Source organism: Ctenopharyngodon idella, chromosome 18, assembly GCF_019924925.1.
Source record: "Ctenopharyngodon idella isolate HZGC_01 chromosome 18, HZGC01, whole genome shotgun sequence".
In the NCBI taxonomy this organism is placed as follows: Eukaryota; Metazoa; Chordata; class Actinopteri; order Cypriniformes; family Xenocyprididae; genus Ctenopharyngodon; species Ctenopharyngodon idella.
The window spans coordinates 21,009,006-21,028,546 of NC_067237.1; the positions used below are offsets into that span (position 1 = coordinate 21,009,006).

A 19,541-nucleotide genomic window follows, 5' to 3' on the forward strand; every position below is an offset into this window, starting at 1 on the left:
AGCTAACTGATCTCTGCTGGTATCTGTATCGCCTCATCAGAGTCATAAGCCATCTTGGAGCCTTCATTCATTTGAGTGATCATAATAGCAGTGTAATATATATAAGACAAAGTAGAAATGAATAACAATCAAAAGCGAAAAGCTCCAGGTTGTAGTCATGAAAACTGTGGCTTTTAATGTAAACACTACATTCGATTGGTTTTCCAGCACGAACATCCCACATGAAAGAACAACCATTCACTAAAGAAGAGGGAGAAAAAGCAGCACAAAAGCATTCACTTGGAGAGGAAAAAGAAAGGATTTAAAAAAAGAAGGGAAGGAGAATCAAAATCAACAGTGGTGTAGGTAATTGTACAGTTTTTTTTTTTTTCTCTTTTTCATTGAATTTCAAACTGAGAAGGCAGAGAGGGAGGAGAGATACATCTTTCCAAATCTACGTGTGATAGGTGAGAGCTGTGCTTTTCTATGCAGACCTGGAAGGTGTTTGAGTACAATTCTCAAAAAACCAAGAGAAAGCGCATGAATCTGTACAGCCGTGCACAGCCCCGCCCTCTCCAGCACCGGGGGCGGGGCCGTGCCACCAAAAAGTGGTTTGTTCAAAAAAAATAAAATAAATTAAAAAAATCAATACATATACTGTAATTCAGGCTAAGTAAAGACATTGCAATGCAGGGCGAACAGGCAAAAAGAATCGGTACAGTTCATCAACATCAACATGGGTAAGTCAGTAAGAACGGTTCAAGAGTGGATCATAGGAACCCTTGCAAAATTCTTTTTTTTTAAAAAAAGGGGGAGAGAGGGAAAAAAAAGTTCTGTAGCTACAAAGCACAAGAAATATACCTTTAATAATATTACAGAATAATCATTGATATTGGTATTGTTATCATCATCATCGTTGTCGTCGTCATCATCATCGTTTGTTGTTATTATTGTCATCCTTTTTTTTTTTTTTTTCTCAATTATTTCTACTTGTAAAGATTCTAGAATTGGAGGATCTACAGCTTTCTACAAAGACTGACAGCCCAATGACCTTCGTCCGCAAGCCTCCACGTCATTTCTCTGAGCCCCACATCTACCCGCCCTCCCCCTTACCACCCCCTTAACCCCACCCACATGATGCCCTTTCTTTTTGCTGCGTCTGTCTTTTCTGTTTTCTTTTTTTCCTCTTTTTTTGTTCTTTTTATTTTATGTTTTATTCTTTATTTTCGCACCATTAGCTATGTGAAGCAGTTAGCTGTTTCTTTATACAAAGGCTGAGGGGTCATGCTATCAGTGACGGGGACTCCATTACCCAGCCAACTAAAACAGGCCAACTAAAAACAGGAAAGAGAAGGAATGAAGAGGGAAGGGTGACGATGGACGAGAGGTAGAAGAATGGACAAGGTGTAGTAAGTACAAAGGAAGTGTGTGGGACAGATGATCAATAAATAAATTAATAAATTAATCAACAACAATACAAAAGTAAAAGTTCCTTACAAGACAAATGTTAATAAGTTCTCATAACAGTGACCTAGTGTTTCTAGTACTATTCCCAGACACGTCATTCTCAGAAGGTTGGCACTGATATGATACTTGCAATCATCGGACTGGTACGACAGGTCCGAGGGTCACGCGCCAAGCTGCCTCGGGACCTTCCCCAGAGAGCTGACCTACGGAAGTGACGGGGATGGGCAGACGAAACGCAAGAGAAGCCTGGTGGGTGCGATCCTGGGTGTTTCCATTCTCTACGATATCGAACGGTACTACAGTGATTACAAATCGGGAGCGGGGACACGCTACAACTGACTTGAACCATAGTGCTCGAGACTAGGATAACTGTGGATTTAGCTATCGTCACATTATCGTCAAAGTAAATTCATATAGCCAGGCAAACATGTACATCCCCCCCTGACTGATATCCGTGTAATAAATATACATACAATGACATAAAACATAAAAAAATAGTAAAAGAAAGACATTTATCAAAAAAGAAAATGAGGGTTGTTTAGTTCAAACGATAAAGACACAGTGGAAAACAGGGGAGAAGGAAACGTACGACAGCAAACAAAAACAAAAACACAAAAAAGGTCCCAACTTTGTTCTAAAACCATAAAGGCTGGGTTTCTATAAGAAATCAGTTCTGTTGGCAGCTCTTTGAAAGACAAACTAAAAACATTTCATATATATATAATATATTTATATATTTGTATATGCCTATTTTAAAATTATCATTATCATTATTTACCAACTTGCATTTTCAATAATAATCATTTCCAAAGAAGTGGCTCGAGAGGGAGGGGGCGGGCCTCAGTACAAGCCGCAGCCTCGCAGGTTGTTGGCGATGATGATGTCGGTCACGGCATCGAACACCACCTGGATGTTTCCTGTATCCGTGGCACAGGTCATGTGACAGTAGATCTCCTTATTAGGCGAGCGGTTCTTGCTTTCAAATTGTGCTTGGATGTAAGCAGCTGCATCGTCGTAGGTGTTTGGACCTGTGGAGGGAGAAAGAGCCATGAATATGAAGATATGAGAGTGAAGATGTTCTGATATTATGCCAAAATTAAAAATTAATGATCTTCAAATCGGCTTTGTGCTTGTCACTCCAGACCACAGGTGTCAAAACACTGCCCTGCAGACTCGAGTTTAGCTCCACCTTGCCTCCACACACCTGCCTGGAAGTTTCTATTATGCTTAGAGACCTTGATAGACCTTGATAAGCTGGTTCAGGTGTGTTTAATTGGGGTTGGTGCTAAACTCTGCAGGACAGTGTCCCACCAGGAGCAGAATTGGACACCCCTGCTCCAGACGCTCATTAACCCAATATTTAGAATGACCTCAGTGACTTCTGACATTCACAAATGCCTCTTTTCTTCTGTTCTCTTACACATAATAGCAAAGCATTCTTTAACTTGGCTCCTTATGAAGCAAGTGCCCCATGTTAATGCTGCTAAGTCTATGTATTATGTATGAGACCTTTTGGACCAAAAAATATTTGGACAATTTAAGTCACGCTTAAAGGATTAGTTCACTTCAGAATTCAAATTTCCTGATAATTTACTCACCCCCATGTCATCCAAGATGTTTATGTCTTTCTTTCTTCAGTCGAAAAGAAATTAAGAAAACATTCCAGGATTTTTCTCCATAAAGTGGACTTCAACGGCTACCAACTGGTTGAAGATCCAAATTGCAGTTTCAATGCAGCTTCAAAGGGCTCTACACAATCCCAGACGAGGAATAAGGGTCTTCTCTAGCAAAATGATTGGTAATTTTCTAAAAGAAATAAAAATGTATATACTTTTTAACCACAAATGCTCGTCTTGCACTGCTCTGCGATGCGATCATCACGTTGGAAAGGTCACACGTGACGTAGGCGGAAATACCGAGCAAGTGTTCAAAGCGAACATGCAAAGACTAAGTCAAATGGCCTTTACAAAAAAAGGTAAAACAACGACGTTGGACGATTTTGAAGTTGGAGGAGAAGTTCGCCCTACCGCGGTACTTCCGCCTACATCACATGACCTTTCCAACGTGATTACGTAATGTGTGGCGCATCGCAGAGCAGTGCAAGACGAGCATTTGTGGTTAAAAAGTATAGAAATTTTAATTTTTTCCCTAGACAAGACCCTTATTCCTCATCTGGGATCGCGTAGAGGCCTTTGAAGCTGCACTGAAACTGCAATTTGGACCTTCAACCCGTTGCTGTTGAAGTCCACTATATGGAGAAAAATCCTGGAATATTTTCCTCAAAAACCTTAATTTCTTTTTAACTGAGGAAAGAAAGACATAAACATCTTGGATGACATGGGGGTGAGTAAATTATCAGGAAATTTTAATTCTGAAGTGAACTAATCCTTTAAAATGTCTGAATTTTTATTGCATTAGAAAGAAAATATCAAACCAAGCAGCATCTACAGGACATACAAGTAATAGTAGACAATGGTTTCTCAGATGTCCTAGTAAAGTAATAACAGATGGACCTTATCATATTATGGACATGATCCACTAATGTTTGGCAACCACAAAGTGTCCAAATACTTTTGTCTTCATTTTGAACAATATATAAAGATGTTGAGATATTGTTAATATTTTGTAAAATGTTCAAAAGTATACTTTAAAAAAAGACTTGGTTTGATATTTGCAAATGATGCATATACATTTTCATTGCGACTTCACAATTGCTTTTTACAAAGAAAGCAACACTGAGGGTGGAATGGGTCTAACGGAGGCACTGAATTGTATTCTGTCAGAAGAGAATTTGACAGACCTGCAGACATCCCTCTGAGCCCAACTTTTACCCATGACTGCACATGCAAGATTCAGCTACAGCTCTCCGCAGCGCTGCTCCATCCTTTGCCTCCAATGTTACAGTGATTTCAAAATGTAGGATGGTCTGAGTCTAGTGTTAAACCTGACCTATCAGAAACACCAAAACATCAGAGGGCATTCTTACCTGTGTATTCAGGGAAACAGATACTCAGTGGAGATTTCTTGATCTTTTCAGCGAACAGGTCTTTCTTGTTGAGGAAGAGAATGATGGAAGTGTCAATGAAGAATTTGTTGTTACAGATGGAATCGAACAGCATAAGAGACTCGTGCATGCGATTCTGCAAGAGGAAAAGAAACCAGAATAGAGGATAGACAGAGAAAAAGAGGCAGACAGAAAAAAAGAGAAAAGTTTAGTGCAGAAATACAAACAGCAAGAGAGTCAAGAACTAGCTGAAGCCCACAAGAAGCAAAACATCAACTGATAACAAAGAGACATCTTCTTAAGAGTCAAAGTATTGTTTGTAACTCTGCATTAGCCACATCATGTGATCACAGATGAGTACAGATTATGAATACAAGTCTTGGTAACAGTGTGGCGAAATGATTATTATCTGCTCACTCCAATAGTGATGATTCACCACATATATCCTTGATTATGCAGAGGAAATAAGCAGCACTCAAAATCTGTTTATTTGCAGAAGATGCAGGACTCAAAAATGAGCGCCACACACCGGATTTCATGACTACTTTATTCATTCATGTCATATAAATAGACATCCATTGTTCAATAAATAATCACAGCAGTGAGACACACATACAAACAATAATTACAGCAATCTGACAACAACAAACAAACAAAAAGTGATGGATGGTAGGATTACAGTAAGATGTTTGATGGGAGAATATGGCTCCCTTTCTGCCGGGTCCTGCTGTATTTAATCAGAAACAAATATGAATTAAATACTACTATGCACTATTTCATACATAAGTACCATTTTAAGTAAATTTTGCTACATTAGCATAACGTACCGCTTGAACTTATTACATTTGCCAGTCTGATGAAAGGATTCTGAATATATATCACTCACAGCTATTTGTACTATGGCTAAAGGCCAGGGAACAAATTGGCCTTTGTCCCTCAGCAACGGACAGACTCAATTACCCTTGAGTTTCTTTACCTTGGCCACTGACCTAATTACCCATGTGTCTGAGCTGACAATTGATGTACATTAGCCATCCATCCGTCCTGTTACCTGACATTCTTTAAAATACTAATCCAAATAGTATGGCTGACCAAACTGGGATTAAAGTCAAAGGCCTTTACTAAAAAGTGCTTTCCCTTTAGGCTCTTTTTTGGCTTCTAGAATGAAAGTCACTATATGCACTGACCAATAATGTGTAAACTGACCAATAATGGACCTGAACAATGGCTGAAAAGTGCTTAGTACTGACACTGGCCTTAATAGTACACATAATAGTTGGCACAATTCGGCATGTTTTGCATTACATCAATGAAACCCTCATATATGATCTAATTAAATCAAATGTACAATTGGTTACTGTTTTGCCTTTTCTATATGAAAGGAATCACTGTGCTTTTGGCTGTCTGAAGCAAATGATTGGATTCAATCACATTTCTCAAAGATTAACAGTAGGTAATAACTGACTGATGTTTATAGGTCACACAATATGATGTTTTCTGAAGTCAGGGTGCAAATTATTAAGCTTGAACCCCCCAAAGGCAGTCAAAGCAAAAGGCTGAGGGAGTCTCGGTATTAAAAAAAAAAAAAAAAAAACATTATTGGACTCAAACATTATTGGCACTACAGGTGCCAAATTCCAACACTTTATTTTGATAGTCCACTTTAGACATTCTACTAACTATAAGTAACTTTGCAAATACAAGTCAACTAACTTTCTCTAGAGTATTAGTAGACTGTCTAATACTCTGCACCGCTTCACTGCTAAGGCAAATGCTACCCAAGTATTTTGAAGGTTGAGTACGCAAGCTCATTGGCTACTGATACAGCAGGAACCAATCAGCTGTGCCCTATAACGATGTGATTACGAGCAGGTAGAGTTAAAGGACCTATTAGCCTGTGCCATCTAGAGTTTCATGACAGAACTTTGTATTTAGTTGACATGTTGTTGCAAAGTTACTTACAGTTAGTAGAATGTCTAAAGTGGACCATCAAAATAAAGTGTAACCCCAATTTGTTACACAAGTTTAAAAAAAATTAAGAAAATTCTTTCTGTTTACATTTAATAACTCAAACATTATTTTTTTTTAAAAAGCCATTTTAAGTTGTCATCCTCCCTGAAAGTTGCTGTATTATTCACACACACTGACTAAAGTGATCGTTTAGAGAGATGAAGATTAAAAGTGCTGTACACATACATCCATAGCAGCAGACATCCAAGGCATATATGGCACTGTGAATTATTGTCAATTACAGATCTGTATTTTCACATACACAAAGACTCAAAGCAGGCCTAATTGTCAAGGCCTCAGTTCAATGCAATGCATGTGTTTGCCTATTCTAGAGCAAGCAACAGCTCATCAGTCTCTTTAGCTCCGGTCCATTCAGTTCCTGTTAGTCATATTCCTGCAATGACTAATAGCACAGCTTGTTGCTCTTGTTAGAACTGTCTTACCCCTTGATATGACTAGCCTTACTGCGTACTGTGAGCAGTTAATCGAGCAGGATAGAATAAAACAGACTGAATTACACAAAACAGCAATGTGTGGTGAGACAGCTCAGTGCTTCGATCACTTCAATCATACTGATATAAGGCATACTTCTCCAGTTGTTACAGGTGTGTGTGATTCTGGTGTTATTTGTATGTGTGTGTATACCGTTTAAAAGTTTGTGGTCAGTACGATTTTTTATGAAAGGAATTAATACTATTATTCAGCAAGAATGCATTAAATTGATCAAAAGTGACAGTAAAGAATTTTACATTGTTATACAAAATTTTTAAATAACTGCTGTTCTTTTGTATTCATCAAAGTAACCTGAAAAAAAAAAAAATAGTATTACAGTAGAAAACATTTTTTTCCAAATTTTGCTAATATTTCACAATATTACTGCTTTTACTTTTGATCAAATAAATGCAGCAGTGGTAAGCATAAGAGACTTATTAATTACAGACATGAATTTTTTTTTGTTGAGTATATATATATATATATATATATATATATATATATATATTAAAAGGCACATTTAAATGTGACATTTAATATAATTTAAGCTTATTAATGTTAAAAATTATGGCTTTCAATTATACTGTAATGTTGAATGGCTATCATTACTTATTTCATCTCCAGAAATTAAGAAAAAAATCAATTTAATAGCGACATCAGTAGCAGTACTGGTATCAGTGATACTGGCTTTCATTCATGGTACTCAGTAAAAAGATGTCAATAAACAAATATATACAATCTTTATGATCATTCTACATTAATTTGGAGATTCAATGTGAAAATGTGTATTACAATATAAAAATATTTTACAAATCCTAAAGTTAATTGCGATTAATTACAGAAAAATGTGACATTAGTTAATTTTTTTAATTGATTCACAGCACTAATATATATATATATATGTGTTAGTGTATAAATGCAGTAATGGCCAAAAGTGATGTCCAGAGGGGACTGGTTTGGGGGTTTGTTTTTAATGACCCTACAAGTTCAATCAAACCATCAAAATGTGAAGAAAATATTTTATATTTTTAAATATTTTAAATATAAGGGAAGAATAAAACACTTAACTTGGTTAAGGTATTCATCTGACAAAATTATTTGGCAAATAAAACTTCAGCTACAGGCTTTATTTTACTATGCCAAAAAAAAAACAGGAAAAAGCATATTGACCAAATAATTTTAATCATTTTTATTCTCTGTTTTTATTGTTACTTTTAATTTCTTATGCATGATATTTTTATTTCTTGTGCGTCTGTTGTGATTATTTTATGATTATCTTAATTCCCTTTTATGTAAAGCACTTTGAGTTACCATGGTGTATGAAATGTGCTATATAAATAAACTTGCCTTGACTACAAAATAGTCAGTTTTGTTGGTTCTCTCTTGATTTTGAATGTGTTCATAATTTCTTCGTATGACAGCCTGCCAAAAAATGATGTCCACACAATTTGGCATGTTTCATTGTGTCATCACAAATAAAACTATAGACTCCAAGCACTACTACACAATACGCTTACAAAATCTATAACAAATTTTGAATACGTTGAATAAAGGTTGAAGATGTCAATTTCCCTAGGCCGGACAACACTTTCGGCCATTACTGTATATATACTGTTTATAGTGTGTTATTTAATTTCAGTCTGATGAATATGATATTGTGATATCATGTAGTTATAAATCAGCTTCATCTGTTCTCAACACAATACAAAAAGCTAATAAAAAGACATACAGTGTATTTTGTATCTTTGAAATGTCCTGGGTGTCTGGTTTAAAAGGTTCAAAATCCAATTTTGAAGAGTAACACGTCCTGTTGTTTTTTTTTAGAATGCTAAGGGGCTAACATTTTTGTGGTTTGGCTCAGGGCATCGGACATTTGCACTCTCTTCTAAATGCCAAGTAAATGTCAAGCCTAGTGTTTCATCAACACTCTGAGATGCCAACTCAGAACACATGTAATATGAGCCAGCTTGTGAATATTCGTGGAATTCATATCCAAAATGCATTAATCTAAAAAGTGTGTGTATAGAACATCATAATAGTGCCACCTACATAATCACTAACATAATTTAAAATATTGCCATATAACCTCATTGAATCTGGTATCATTAATCTGCATACCGTGCAATAAGGACGAGAGGATAGGTCTGAATTTACAAGCTCAGTTACAATAGGATAAAAGTAGCAAGTAGTGGAAGTTTGGCAACAATTTTCCTCAAAATATCTCCTGACCTCTCTCTTACAGACCAGAAAGGTGTCAGGAAGGACATTCAAAGCACATTCCTGTATTTGTAACAATGTACCTGAATCAATAGTTGAGTTCAGACCTTCGGTTAAAATATAGCACATAAATTAAAGAACAGCTCTGTGAAAACTATTACCAGATTTGAGTCAGTTCTCACCTTATAAAAGGACATCAAAAGGACACCAATGGAGACAATTAAAAGTATAAAACAAAGACAAAATGTCACATATCCGACAGTAGTTGTCACTGTATGGTGGGGCTGTAAAAGAGCTGAGCATCACTGTGAGTTAGTAAAGACCACAGAAGCGCAGGTTGTTAGCGATGATGACATCAGTGACAGCGTCGAAGACAAACTGAATGTTGTCTGTGTCTGTAGCACAGGTGATGTGCGAGTAGATCTCCTTGTCAACTGACTTGTTCTTACTCTCGTACTGGGATTGAATGTAGTTCACCGCTTCCGTGAACGTGTCCAAACCTGCAGCACAGGATGAGTCAGGTAAGGATGGGAAAGCAGCAGATGAATAAGGGAAGGAGTGAATAAAAGAAAACAGTGGGAGATACAGAAATGGTGATAAATAAAAAAAAAATAAAAAAAAATAGGCCAATGTTTTAAATAAAGGACCATTTGGAAAGACAGCAAACGAAACTAGAAAGAATTGTGGTATATATAAATTGGAAACTGAACACTGCATATTATATTTTACAAAGTAATAAAATCATTGCTTTAATACTTTTTAATATTATGACATTAATATTATTATTAATATTAATATTACTGAATAACTTTATATAGTATTAATTCTTTTAGCTGTCTGAAAGTGTGTTTACTATGGAAGTTTGTTTCCGCCATGTAATAAAACTATTTAAAAGATAATTGCGACTTCTCACAATTCTGACTTTTTATATATATAAATTCGCAATTTGGGAGTAATAAAGTCAGAATTGTGAGATATAAACTCACAATTGTGAGAAATAAAGTCAGAATTGTGAGATATAAACTGCGAGTTATAAAGTTTTATTCCGAGAAATAAAATACGGGCTTTTTTTCTCAGAATTGTGGGTTTATATCTTACAATTCTGACTTTATAACTTGCGATTGTGAGTTTAACTCACAATTCTGACTTTTTTTTTTTTTTTTTCGCAATTGTGAGTTCATATCACACAATTCTGAGAAAAAGTCAGAATTGCAACATGTAAACTCGCAATTGCGAGAAAAAAGTCAGTACTGTGAAATAAAAAGTCGCAGTTACCTTTTTTATTTTTTATTCAGTGGTGGAAACAAGCTTCCATAGTTTACAGCAAAGGGCAGCAAAATAACTTACATTATAATCGAAACAGGTAAAATTTGAAGAGTAATTTTTTTTCAATTCAAAATATATTTCATAACTAGTGTTAGAATTGCCCTCGATCTCACAGCCAAGGATAAAATCTTGCAGGTTTTTTTTTAATTCCTTAGGCAGAGAAAATGATTTTTCTGACTAAAGTTACTCAGCACATGCTCAGGAAAGTTATTTATGTTTCACCAACTTATTTGTGATTGTTTGTGCAGCTTGTCTTCCATATATCATTCAGTATAACGAGTGAGGAAATGTTTAAGAGCAGCTATGGAGGAAGCTGAAGAGCTCAGATCTAAAACGAACAGAAAATAATAACACATGACTGTTTTGGCTGTTTTTCCTCAGTGCTGGAGAATAAAGAAATGCAGGCTGCCCAGATTATGGGTGAGAATCCATCCAAAATGAATAAAATAACAGCATGGTTCTTCTCCTGAAGATTTATTGTGCTAATTGGCTTCTGGAGAGAGTGTTTCTCCAATCCTCTCCTCATCAATTATTTTGTCTTTTCATCCTATTTCATCCTATCCTATCTTTCTATTGCTTAACACCAGGGTAATGAGTTTACCTGTGTACTCTGGGAAGCAGATACTTAAGGGAGATTTCTTAATTTTCTCCTCAAATATGTCCTTCTTGTTGAGAAAGAGAATGATGGAGGTGTTTGTGAACCATTTGTTGTTGCAGATGCTGTCAAACAGCTTCATGGACTCGTGCATGCGGTTCTGCAGAAAGAAAAATAAGACATTAACATAATTTACAGACATGCATCCACAAACACACAAACATACACATTTACTTAGCTATATAAGTGGGGACACACATATTCTATTGTTTTTTTTTGTTTGTTTTTTTTAATATAAAGCTTATAATTAATATACATAAAAACATGCATAACCCCACCTTTAAAAAAAATTGTTTAGAATAAAATATATAATAAATATTTAAATATATAATAAATTAAAAATAGCTATATTTTATATACATATATATATATATATATATATATATATATATATATAATGTATTAAAAATAAAACAATAACTTAATAATCATTAATAAAAATATTTGTATTTGTTTTGATATATTTTTTAAATATTTTACTAAATTTATGAATCATAAAGGACACCCCCAAATGTATTCATAGGAAGGTTTTGTCAGATTTAGCTCACAAAATTGTCCCCAAACTGTAGCTAAGTAAACCCACATACACACTCTCAGTCTCAGGCGCTCTTATCTACACTCACACACACATTCAGGTGTAATCGCACTCTGAGTGCAAAATTAGAATATGAAGTGAGACAAGAAAAGAAAAAAAGAAAGGAAATTTAACAAACAGCCAAGAAGCCAGAAAAGGAAACAAAATATATTCCACTAACTAAAGAATGAATTACTCAACTCGTCATGATGATATACAATAAATCTCATGTTAATTATAAAGGGAAAAGGGTAAGGATATACACTGTCCTTATTTCCATATGTGATTAATAAATTATTATTCTGCTCATTATTTGTTTGTCATCTGAATGGTAATGAATTCAGAGTTGGAAGCAGTGACTCTCTCTTTGATGTGTCCGATCATTTCAGGAGGAAACAAGGTCAGATGATCACTTTAAGTAACAGCCAATTAAAAATTGTGGTTTTGAAAAAAAACAGCAATGCATCTAAATTTAATGACTGAAACTGGCATATTATAGAAACAAGCACACAAGCAAAAACTTAAAGGGATAATTCATTCAAAAATGAAAAATACTGACAAAAATTATAAACCTGTATGCCATCTGGGTGCAAACAGAGATAACTTTTTGTGGGTGGAGCCTATCTGGTAGCAGAAAATGACAGTTCTGCAGTGGCAGTCTATGGAAGCCATGGAATAAAAGAATAAAAAAGATAATTATCTCAAAATTCCGACCTTTTTTTCTCCAATTCAGAGAAGAAAAATCAGAATTGTGAGATATAAACTCGTTATTCTGTCTTTTTTCCTCAGAATTCCAAGTTTATACAGTATACTGCTATTCTGACTTCAACCATGCTGTAACTCTAGGACTAATAACTTATGCCCCCTATGAATTATATGTGTGAATATTATGTAGACATATTGTTTTACATCAAATTCATGCTTTAAAGGGATAGTTCACCCCATTGACTTCCATAGTATTTTTTTCCATATTATGGAAGGCAATGAGGTCCATCAACTGTATGGTTAACCATATTCTTCAAAATAACTTTTGTGTTCAGCAGAGGAAAGAAATTCATACAGGTTTAGAACAACTTGAGGGTGAGTAAATGATGACAGAATTTTAATTTTTGGGTGAACTATCCCTTTAATAGATTATATCATCGCAGGTTTCATCAGTCCAGTCTGTGGCTTGCAACCGCAAACGCCTGCATTTAACTTCTAAGGGCGTCTTCGCCAACGGTATTCTATAAAAATGAAGACTATCTTTTTTGTATTGCGATTCTGACATCCAAAGGCGCAGCAAGACATTTTTTCTCTTATTTCATGGATTTTGCCCGTTTTCCTCTACTTGTTACCACTGTTTTTCTGCCACCACAATGCGCGCACAGCTGCAAGCGAGGAAACTGTGACATCTGCTCCCAAATCTCTATTCTTTCTTCTGTGAACTACAAAAGATTATTTTTAAATTGTTTTCATCCATACAATGAAAGAGAATGAGGTCCAAAACAATATTTGTCCCCATTGATTTTGATGTAGAGAATTTGCTGAAATGATGATTTTCATCGCATAAAGCACAACATAAAGCCTACTGCTTCCAACTCTTTTTAGTATGTACTTTAACTGAGGTTGCTGACGATAATTTCATACCTGTGGAAGGGCCATCTGTAGAGCTGGGCTGGATTGTTTAGCAATTGGTTAGAGAAGAAAGCCGATGGCTAGAGATGACAGGAGAGCAGCTGAGACGTTTTGAAGGAGAGACGGAGATGCAGAGGTGGCCGCTGGAGGCCACGGGAGCAGCCGAGCGGAACCGGACATGCACCAGAACCCAACACTTCACCACTTCACCACTTCACTCACATTTCCCACCCCCAGATACTACTGCTGTTCAAACTCACACGTACATATATACACACACACACACTGAAGTAATAAACAATAGTAGAGCAATGCGGAATCGTCCAGGCATTGTCACACATGAAGAAAGGAACAGCTCTAAACAGATGAAAAAAGTCTCACACAGGTCAAACTTGAAGGAACGCACAGTGTTTGAAGGAAATAAATGCATGTTTGTGTTAAAATGGAGGAGGAAAGGCCACAGGGTGCACAGGAGGGAATGTTGGGACAGAATGTCAGACGGCAAATGCGTAAACACTGATAGAGCGCTGAATGGACGAGCATTGACAGGAGACACATTCTGGGAGTGTGTATTCATAGCATCTGTATGTGTGTTTATCTCTGTCCATTTGTTTTGCCAGGACTTTCTTACAGATTAATAGAATCTGTCTTCTCTTTTCATCGCTTCCGTAGATCAGGTGAATATGGGCATGTGAGAGTTGCTGTATTTATGGACGTCCTCTTTTTTAGCCATAAAAGCCCTCCTATGTCCAAAACACATCACCGTAAATCCCTCTGATGTTGTAAAAATTCTCTTATCAGAGTTTGTCAAGAGAGAGTGTGTCTGGGCAGATCTGAGGCCTGTGTCACACGGACGTCCAAACATGACTCATCACACCTGCCGTGATTCAATTGGCACGGCCACAAAATCAATCAATAGCGTGGGGATATAAATAATTATTTGTTTCTTCTTTTAAAGGACACTGTAAAAGTGTTCATAGAACTTAAAAAAAAGTTTGTATGGCTTTTTGTGTTGAATTTGTGTACTTAATTATTTTATGTAAACATATAACCCATTTAGAAGTTGTCATAATTTATAATTTGCATAGTTAGATTAAAAAACTTGATAACTTAAATGTATTAAGTTAGGTCAACTTATTCATGTAGTTATTTTTTTAAATTTCTATTCATTATATTATTTAATATTTCATATGTATTTCAATAAGGTTCCATTTGATAACATTAGTTAACATTAACAATTAAAAATACTTGTAAAGCATTTATTAATCTTAGTTAATGTTATTTTCAATATATTATTAAAAACAAAACGTGTGTCGTTTAACATTATTTAATGGACCTGAGATAACATGAACTAACAATGAACTAACATTAACAAAGATGAATAAATATTGTAACAAATGTATTGTTTATTGTTAGTTAATGTTAGTTGATGCATTAACTAATGTTAACTAATGGGAACTTATTGTAAAGTGTTACCATTTTATCTCATGTTGTCTGTAAGAAACAGACATGGTGAAGAAAGTGCTTGTTGTCTTAAACTAAAGACAACATCACATGAACACCCAGGAGACGAAACACTCAGCTCAACCTACGCTGACCTCAACACTTGACTAGGGTAACAATCAACAAAATTACCATTTTGAATAGTGGGACAAATGCATCCTGACATCACAAAATGTGATAGCAAAATAATAATAATGATAAAAACAGAATAGAAAAACTGGAACATTTGCAACTGTATTATTCATTCATGCCCCAGTGCATGCTGGGAACTCCAGCACTTTGGAAACCATTATGTGCTCAGCTAGTTAGCACGAGATAAGCATTTGCAACACAGACATGATACTCAAAGCTATGCCATTATTAGACTTGTCCAAATAATTGCAACATTGTTTTGTTTTTAATTAAATTTTGCTTAAATTTGTTGGTACAGTACAGTGTATGGGGAATCAAAACATGACCCATGATAGAAATCTAGACCACCCACAGTTTAGAGCACGTTTGCTAGCTTGTCTCCAACATGTTTACAAAACTGAATGGCAATAATAGCAAAATAAATACAAAATGTTAATAATATATCATCGCTGTTGGGTGGAAACCTTGTATCTCAAAAAAACTAGTTTTCAGGAAATGGAAAAAAACACTATTTTTTTTTTTTAAATAATTAAACACAGCATTGTCAAAGTTAATATTGTGGCTTTATATACGGTCAGATTCTTGCATTTGTCATTATACTATTAAAATTTTACCAAAAACAAGCCTTTTTATATATAAACTGCGTGAAGAACTTTATGGGGTTGTGAGGTTTAGTCACAAGCTTTTTTGAATACTTTTTAATGGTTAAATATTTGCAAAACCCACAGACAGATGTAAAGGGTGACCAATAGTAATGATTTTTGGGGGGAGAGAAAAAAAAAAAAAAATAAAATAGGGAGATACGAGGTTTCCGCCCGACAACGCCGATATATTGAAATTACATCTAAAATATCAAAAAAGATTAAATATTTCCACTTTTACTCTAAACTGATAAGATGTAGGACTGAATCAATATTATACTGAATTTTTCCATTATAAACCTAGTGTATTTTAACCTACACTCTAAAAAATGCTGGGTTAAAACAACCCAAGTTGAGTTGAAAATGGACAAACCCAGCGATTGGGCAGTTTTATTTAACCCAACTATTGTTTAAAAATTACTATATGACTGGCTTAAAATGAACCCAAAATCCAGACACATAATTACTAAAGGCAACAATAATAATCAAAAGGTGAACATTTATTAATAAGCAATTTAATAAATGTTTATTGTTTAATTATTATTCATTAAACCTATGAATAAATATTAATTTATTAAACATATCAATACATGTTAATTTCCAACACACTTTGGGTTCATTTTAAGCAAGCAATACAGTCATTTTTAAACAATAGTTGGATTAAATAAACATTTAACCCAACCGCTGGGTTAAAACAACCTAATTGCTGGGTTTTCCATTGTCAACCCAGCTTGGGTTGTTTTTAACCTAACATTTTTTAGAGTGTATGGTGAAATTTACAGTATATTGTCATAGTAAGTTTGTTAGAACTTTGGAATAGTATGTTAAAAAAAAAAAACTATTCCTAAAGTATTTCTATATTTTCATTATTATTTACTATTTCTAAGAATTTTACAGTATGCACAAAATGACACATACACAGTATAAGCATTACCTAATGTGGCGATTAGTGTAGGAGTTCATAATGGAGGCTGATTTATAAATGCCACTGACCTTAAAAATGTCTAAAAACCAGCTAAACAAACAAGGTTCTGTGGCCCTTATTTAATTATAAGGCTGTGAATGAACACACAGCACACTATGATCACAGCCACTTGATTGGCAACATGATTGCGATTACAGTGTTCTGATCAACATGAAGATCATTAAGTCTGCACCAAGACGTCATGACCATCAAGATTTGCGACAAACATCTCATCTGAAGCAACTACTAAACTCTTTTAAAGCATGAGAAAACATGTTCAAACACCCGTGAATCATTTTTGTTAGTTTGTTAAGTGTGCACACAGTATATATTAAGCACAGTGCATGTGCAATTGTTCATGAGTCTGTGTGTGTCAAAGCATAAGCACAGAAGTGCGTGTTTGTGTATGGACGCATGCCTGTGCATGAGAGTGTGTATTTAGTGCTCACCGTGGTCTCGTCTTCATGGAGCACCTGGTCGTATCCACTCAGAGCCACACAGAAGATAATGGCGGTCACGTCCTCAAAGCAGTGGATCCATTTCTTCCTCTCCGACCTCTGACCTCCCACATCAAACAGCCTGAGTGGACACAACTCAACATGAGCTCACCACAATAATGCACAGCATCACATGAGCAACATACACTATCGTTTAAAAGTTTGGGAAGACTTTTAAGAAAGAAGGCGAGGTTTCAGTGAATTGAATTGTTGTCGACATGGTGCTGAGACGCTGTGCATTTGGATGTGAAAGCAAAACTGTTTTTGCTGTCAGAAATTAATCAGAGGTTAAGATATAAAGGTTATTTAATCAAGCTGTTCCTAAGCAGTACAACTCAAATGTATGCATGTGCACAGCGCATTTTACAGAGGACAGCTTCCTGAAAGAGCACAACGCAGGTTATATACAAAGACTACTTTTACCACTGTTAAACGTTCTGCTCAAGTCGTGCTTGCAAAGTTGGTTACGATCGATCGGCTTGATCATTCGCATTTTCAGAATCTGACTCGAACTCGATTATACACATTACCACATTATTAACTGTGTGTTTACAAACGCTTTAGAAGCCTTGGAAGCTGAAGGCCAATCAGAGCACTCTGAGCATTTCAGAAGGAGGGGCTTTGTAGAAACCAGGGCTGCGTTCCCCAAAAGCATCGTAAGTCTAAGTTGATCGTAGAGACCATTGGTGGCAACTGTTCTACAATCAACTTATGCTTACGATGCTTTTGGGAAATGTAGCCCAGCATGTTTCTGACAGACTGGGAATAGAGGAGCCTCAATAATGTACAGTACGTGAAAAATAATGTGTTTTTTGAACATTAAAGCATGTTAACCTATTCTATTACACCCAATAATCAAAATAATGAACTTTTAAAATAGCATCATATTAACCATTTAATACTTTTATTCAGCAAAAATTCACATTAAATTGGTCAAAAGTGACAGTAAAGTTTAAAATTTGTTAAAAATTTTTATTTCAAATCAATGCTGCACTTTTTAACTTTATATTCATCAAAGAATAGAAAATATAGCAAATTAGAATGATTTCTGAAAGATCATGTGACACTAAAGACTAATTGCTACTGAAAATCCAGCTTTGCCATCACAGAAATAAATTACATTTTAAAATGTATTCAAATGGAAAACAGTTCTTTTAAATTATAATAACATTTCATAATATTACAGTTTTTACTATATTTTTGATAAAATAAATGCAGCCTTTCTGAGACTTCTTTCAAAAACATAAAAAAATCTTTCCCCAAACTTCTGAACAGTAGTGTTGTGTAGGTCCTCTTGCACAGCTAACATGGGCCGTTTTATCCTTAAAAACTTTCCAAAAGTGACGTTATCCATTAAACCAAATCCTTTAAACAGTAGTGGCCAAAAGTGATGTCCGGAGGGGATTGGTTTGGGGATTTGTTTTTAATGACCCTACAAGTGCAATTAAACCATTCAAATATGATGAAAATATTTTATATTTTTAAATATTTTACATATGAGCGAAGAACAAAACACTAAACTTGGTTAAGGTATTTATCTGACAAAATTATTCTAAAAAAAAAAAAAGGAGTAAACTGCAGATACAAGTTTTATTTTACTATGCAAAAAAAAAAAAAAAAATGCATAGGATAGGAAAAACAAAAAGCTGACAGAAAAAAGCATACACTGACTACAAAGTTTTGTTGGTTCTCTCTTACTTTTGCAAATGTTCATAATTTCTCTGTTTGATAGCCTGACCAAAAAATTATGTCCACACAATTTGGCATGTTTCATAGCATTATCACAAATAAAACTATTGATTCAAAGCACAACTGCGCAATAATCTTACAAAAACTTTAACAAATTTGTAATAACTCATCATTTTTGGCCACTGTATTTTATGATGTATTTCATTATATGACTATATGTTTAACAAGCCCTAAATCTTAAATCTGTAATGATTTTCACCCAATATCATGAGTGGATCTGTCATTCAGATGCTAGTATCAGCTTCAGAACATGTAAATCAGCTGTCAGGAACTGCCCTTTTCTGTGAAAATGCTAGCTTCTGCCATAGCAGTATGGCGTGATGCTAAATCTGTCTTCAGAATGATGGTGGCAGCTCTGTCTGTCTAACCCCCATCAACACTTTTATTTTAGTCTTCTATTTTCACGTGAAATCAGATGAGAGAGTGAAAAAAAACCTGTGAATGAGGAGCTGATATGAAGATATGAGAGGATGGCAGTGTTTGGAGATATTCATCTGTGTTCATTTCGGTCTATAACCACTCCAATTGTAATGCGAGATTTAAAAACACTTTTAGCTCAAAAGAGTCTGAGTATACATATATTAGATCAGACTTTTTCTTTCATCTAGACCATGGCCTGATTTTGAATCATGAATGAGTGAAAATTATAATAACTGTAGTACTCTAACAGCCAGTGCAAGGCTCTGAATTACACGCCGTACATTTATGCATAAA

At 35.1% G+C, this 19,541-nt stretch overlaps 1 protein-coding gene across 3 annotated transcripts in view; it reads right to left on the minus strand.

Annotated features, from left to right (window-relative positions):
* Positions 1–149: 149 nt before the first annotated feature.
* The window catches only part of gnao1a (guanine nucleotide binding protein (G protein), alpha activating activity polypeptide O, a), a 102,843-nt gene continuing 83,451 nt past the window's right edge, over positions 150–19,541 (minus strand). The window contains exons 6-8 of one of the 3 annotated variants that reach the window (XM_051869509.1): positions 17,031–17,160; positions 11,097–11,250; positions 150–2,474 (exon numbers count right to left, since the gene is read on the minus strand). In XM_051869509.1, coding sequence (XP_051725469.1) covers positions 2,287–2,474; positions 11,097–11,250; positions 17,031–17,160 — 472 coding nt within the window. In that variant the 3' untranslated portion in view covers positions 150–2,286. Of the gene's footprint in view, positions 2,475–4,432; positions 4,587–4,978; positions 9,670–11,096; positions 11,251–17,030; positions 17,161–19,541 lie in introns of those variants that run through there. The other 2 variants (XM_051869507.1, XM_051869508.1) reach the window with 2 other exon arrangements.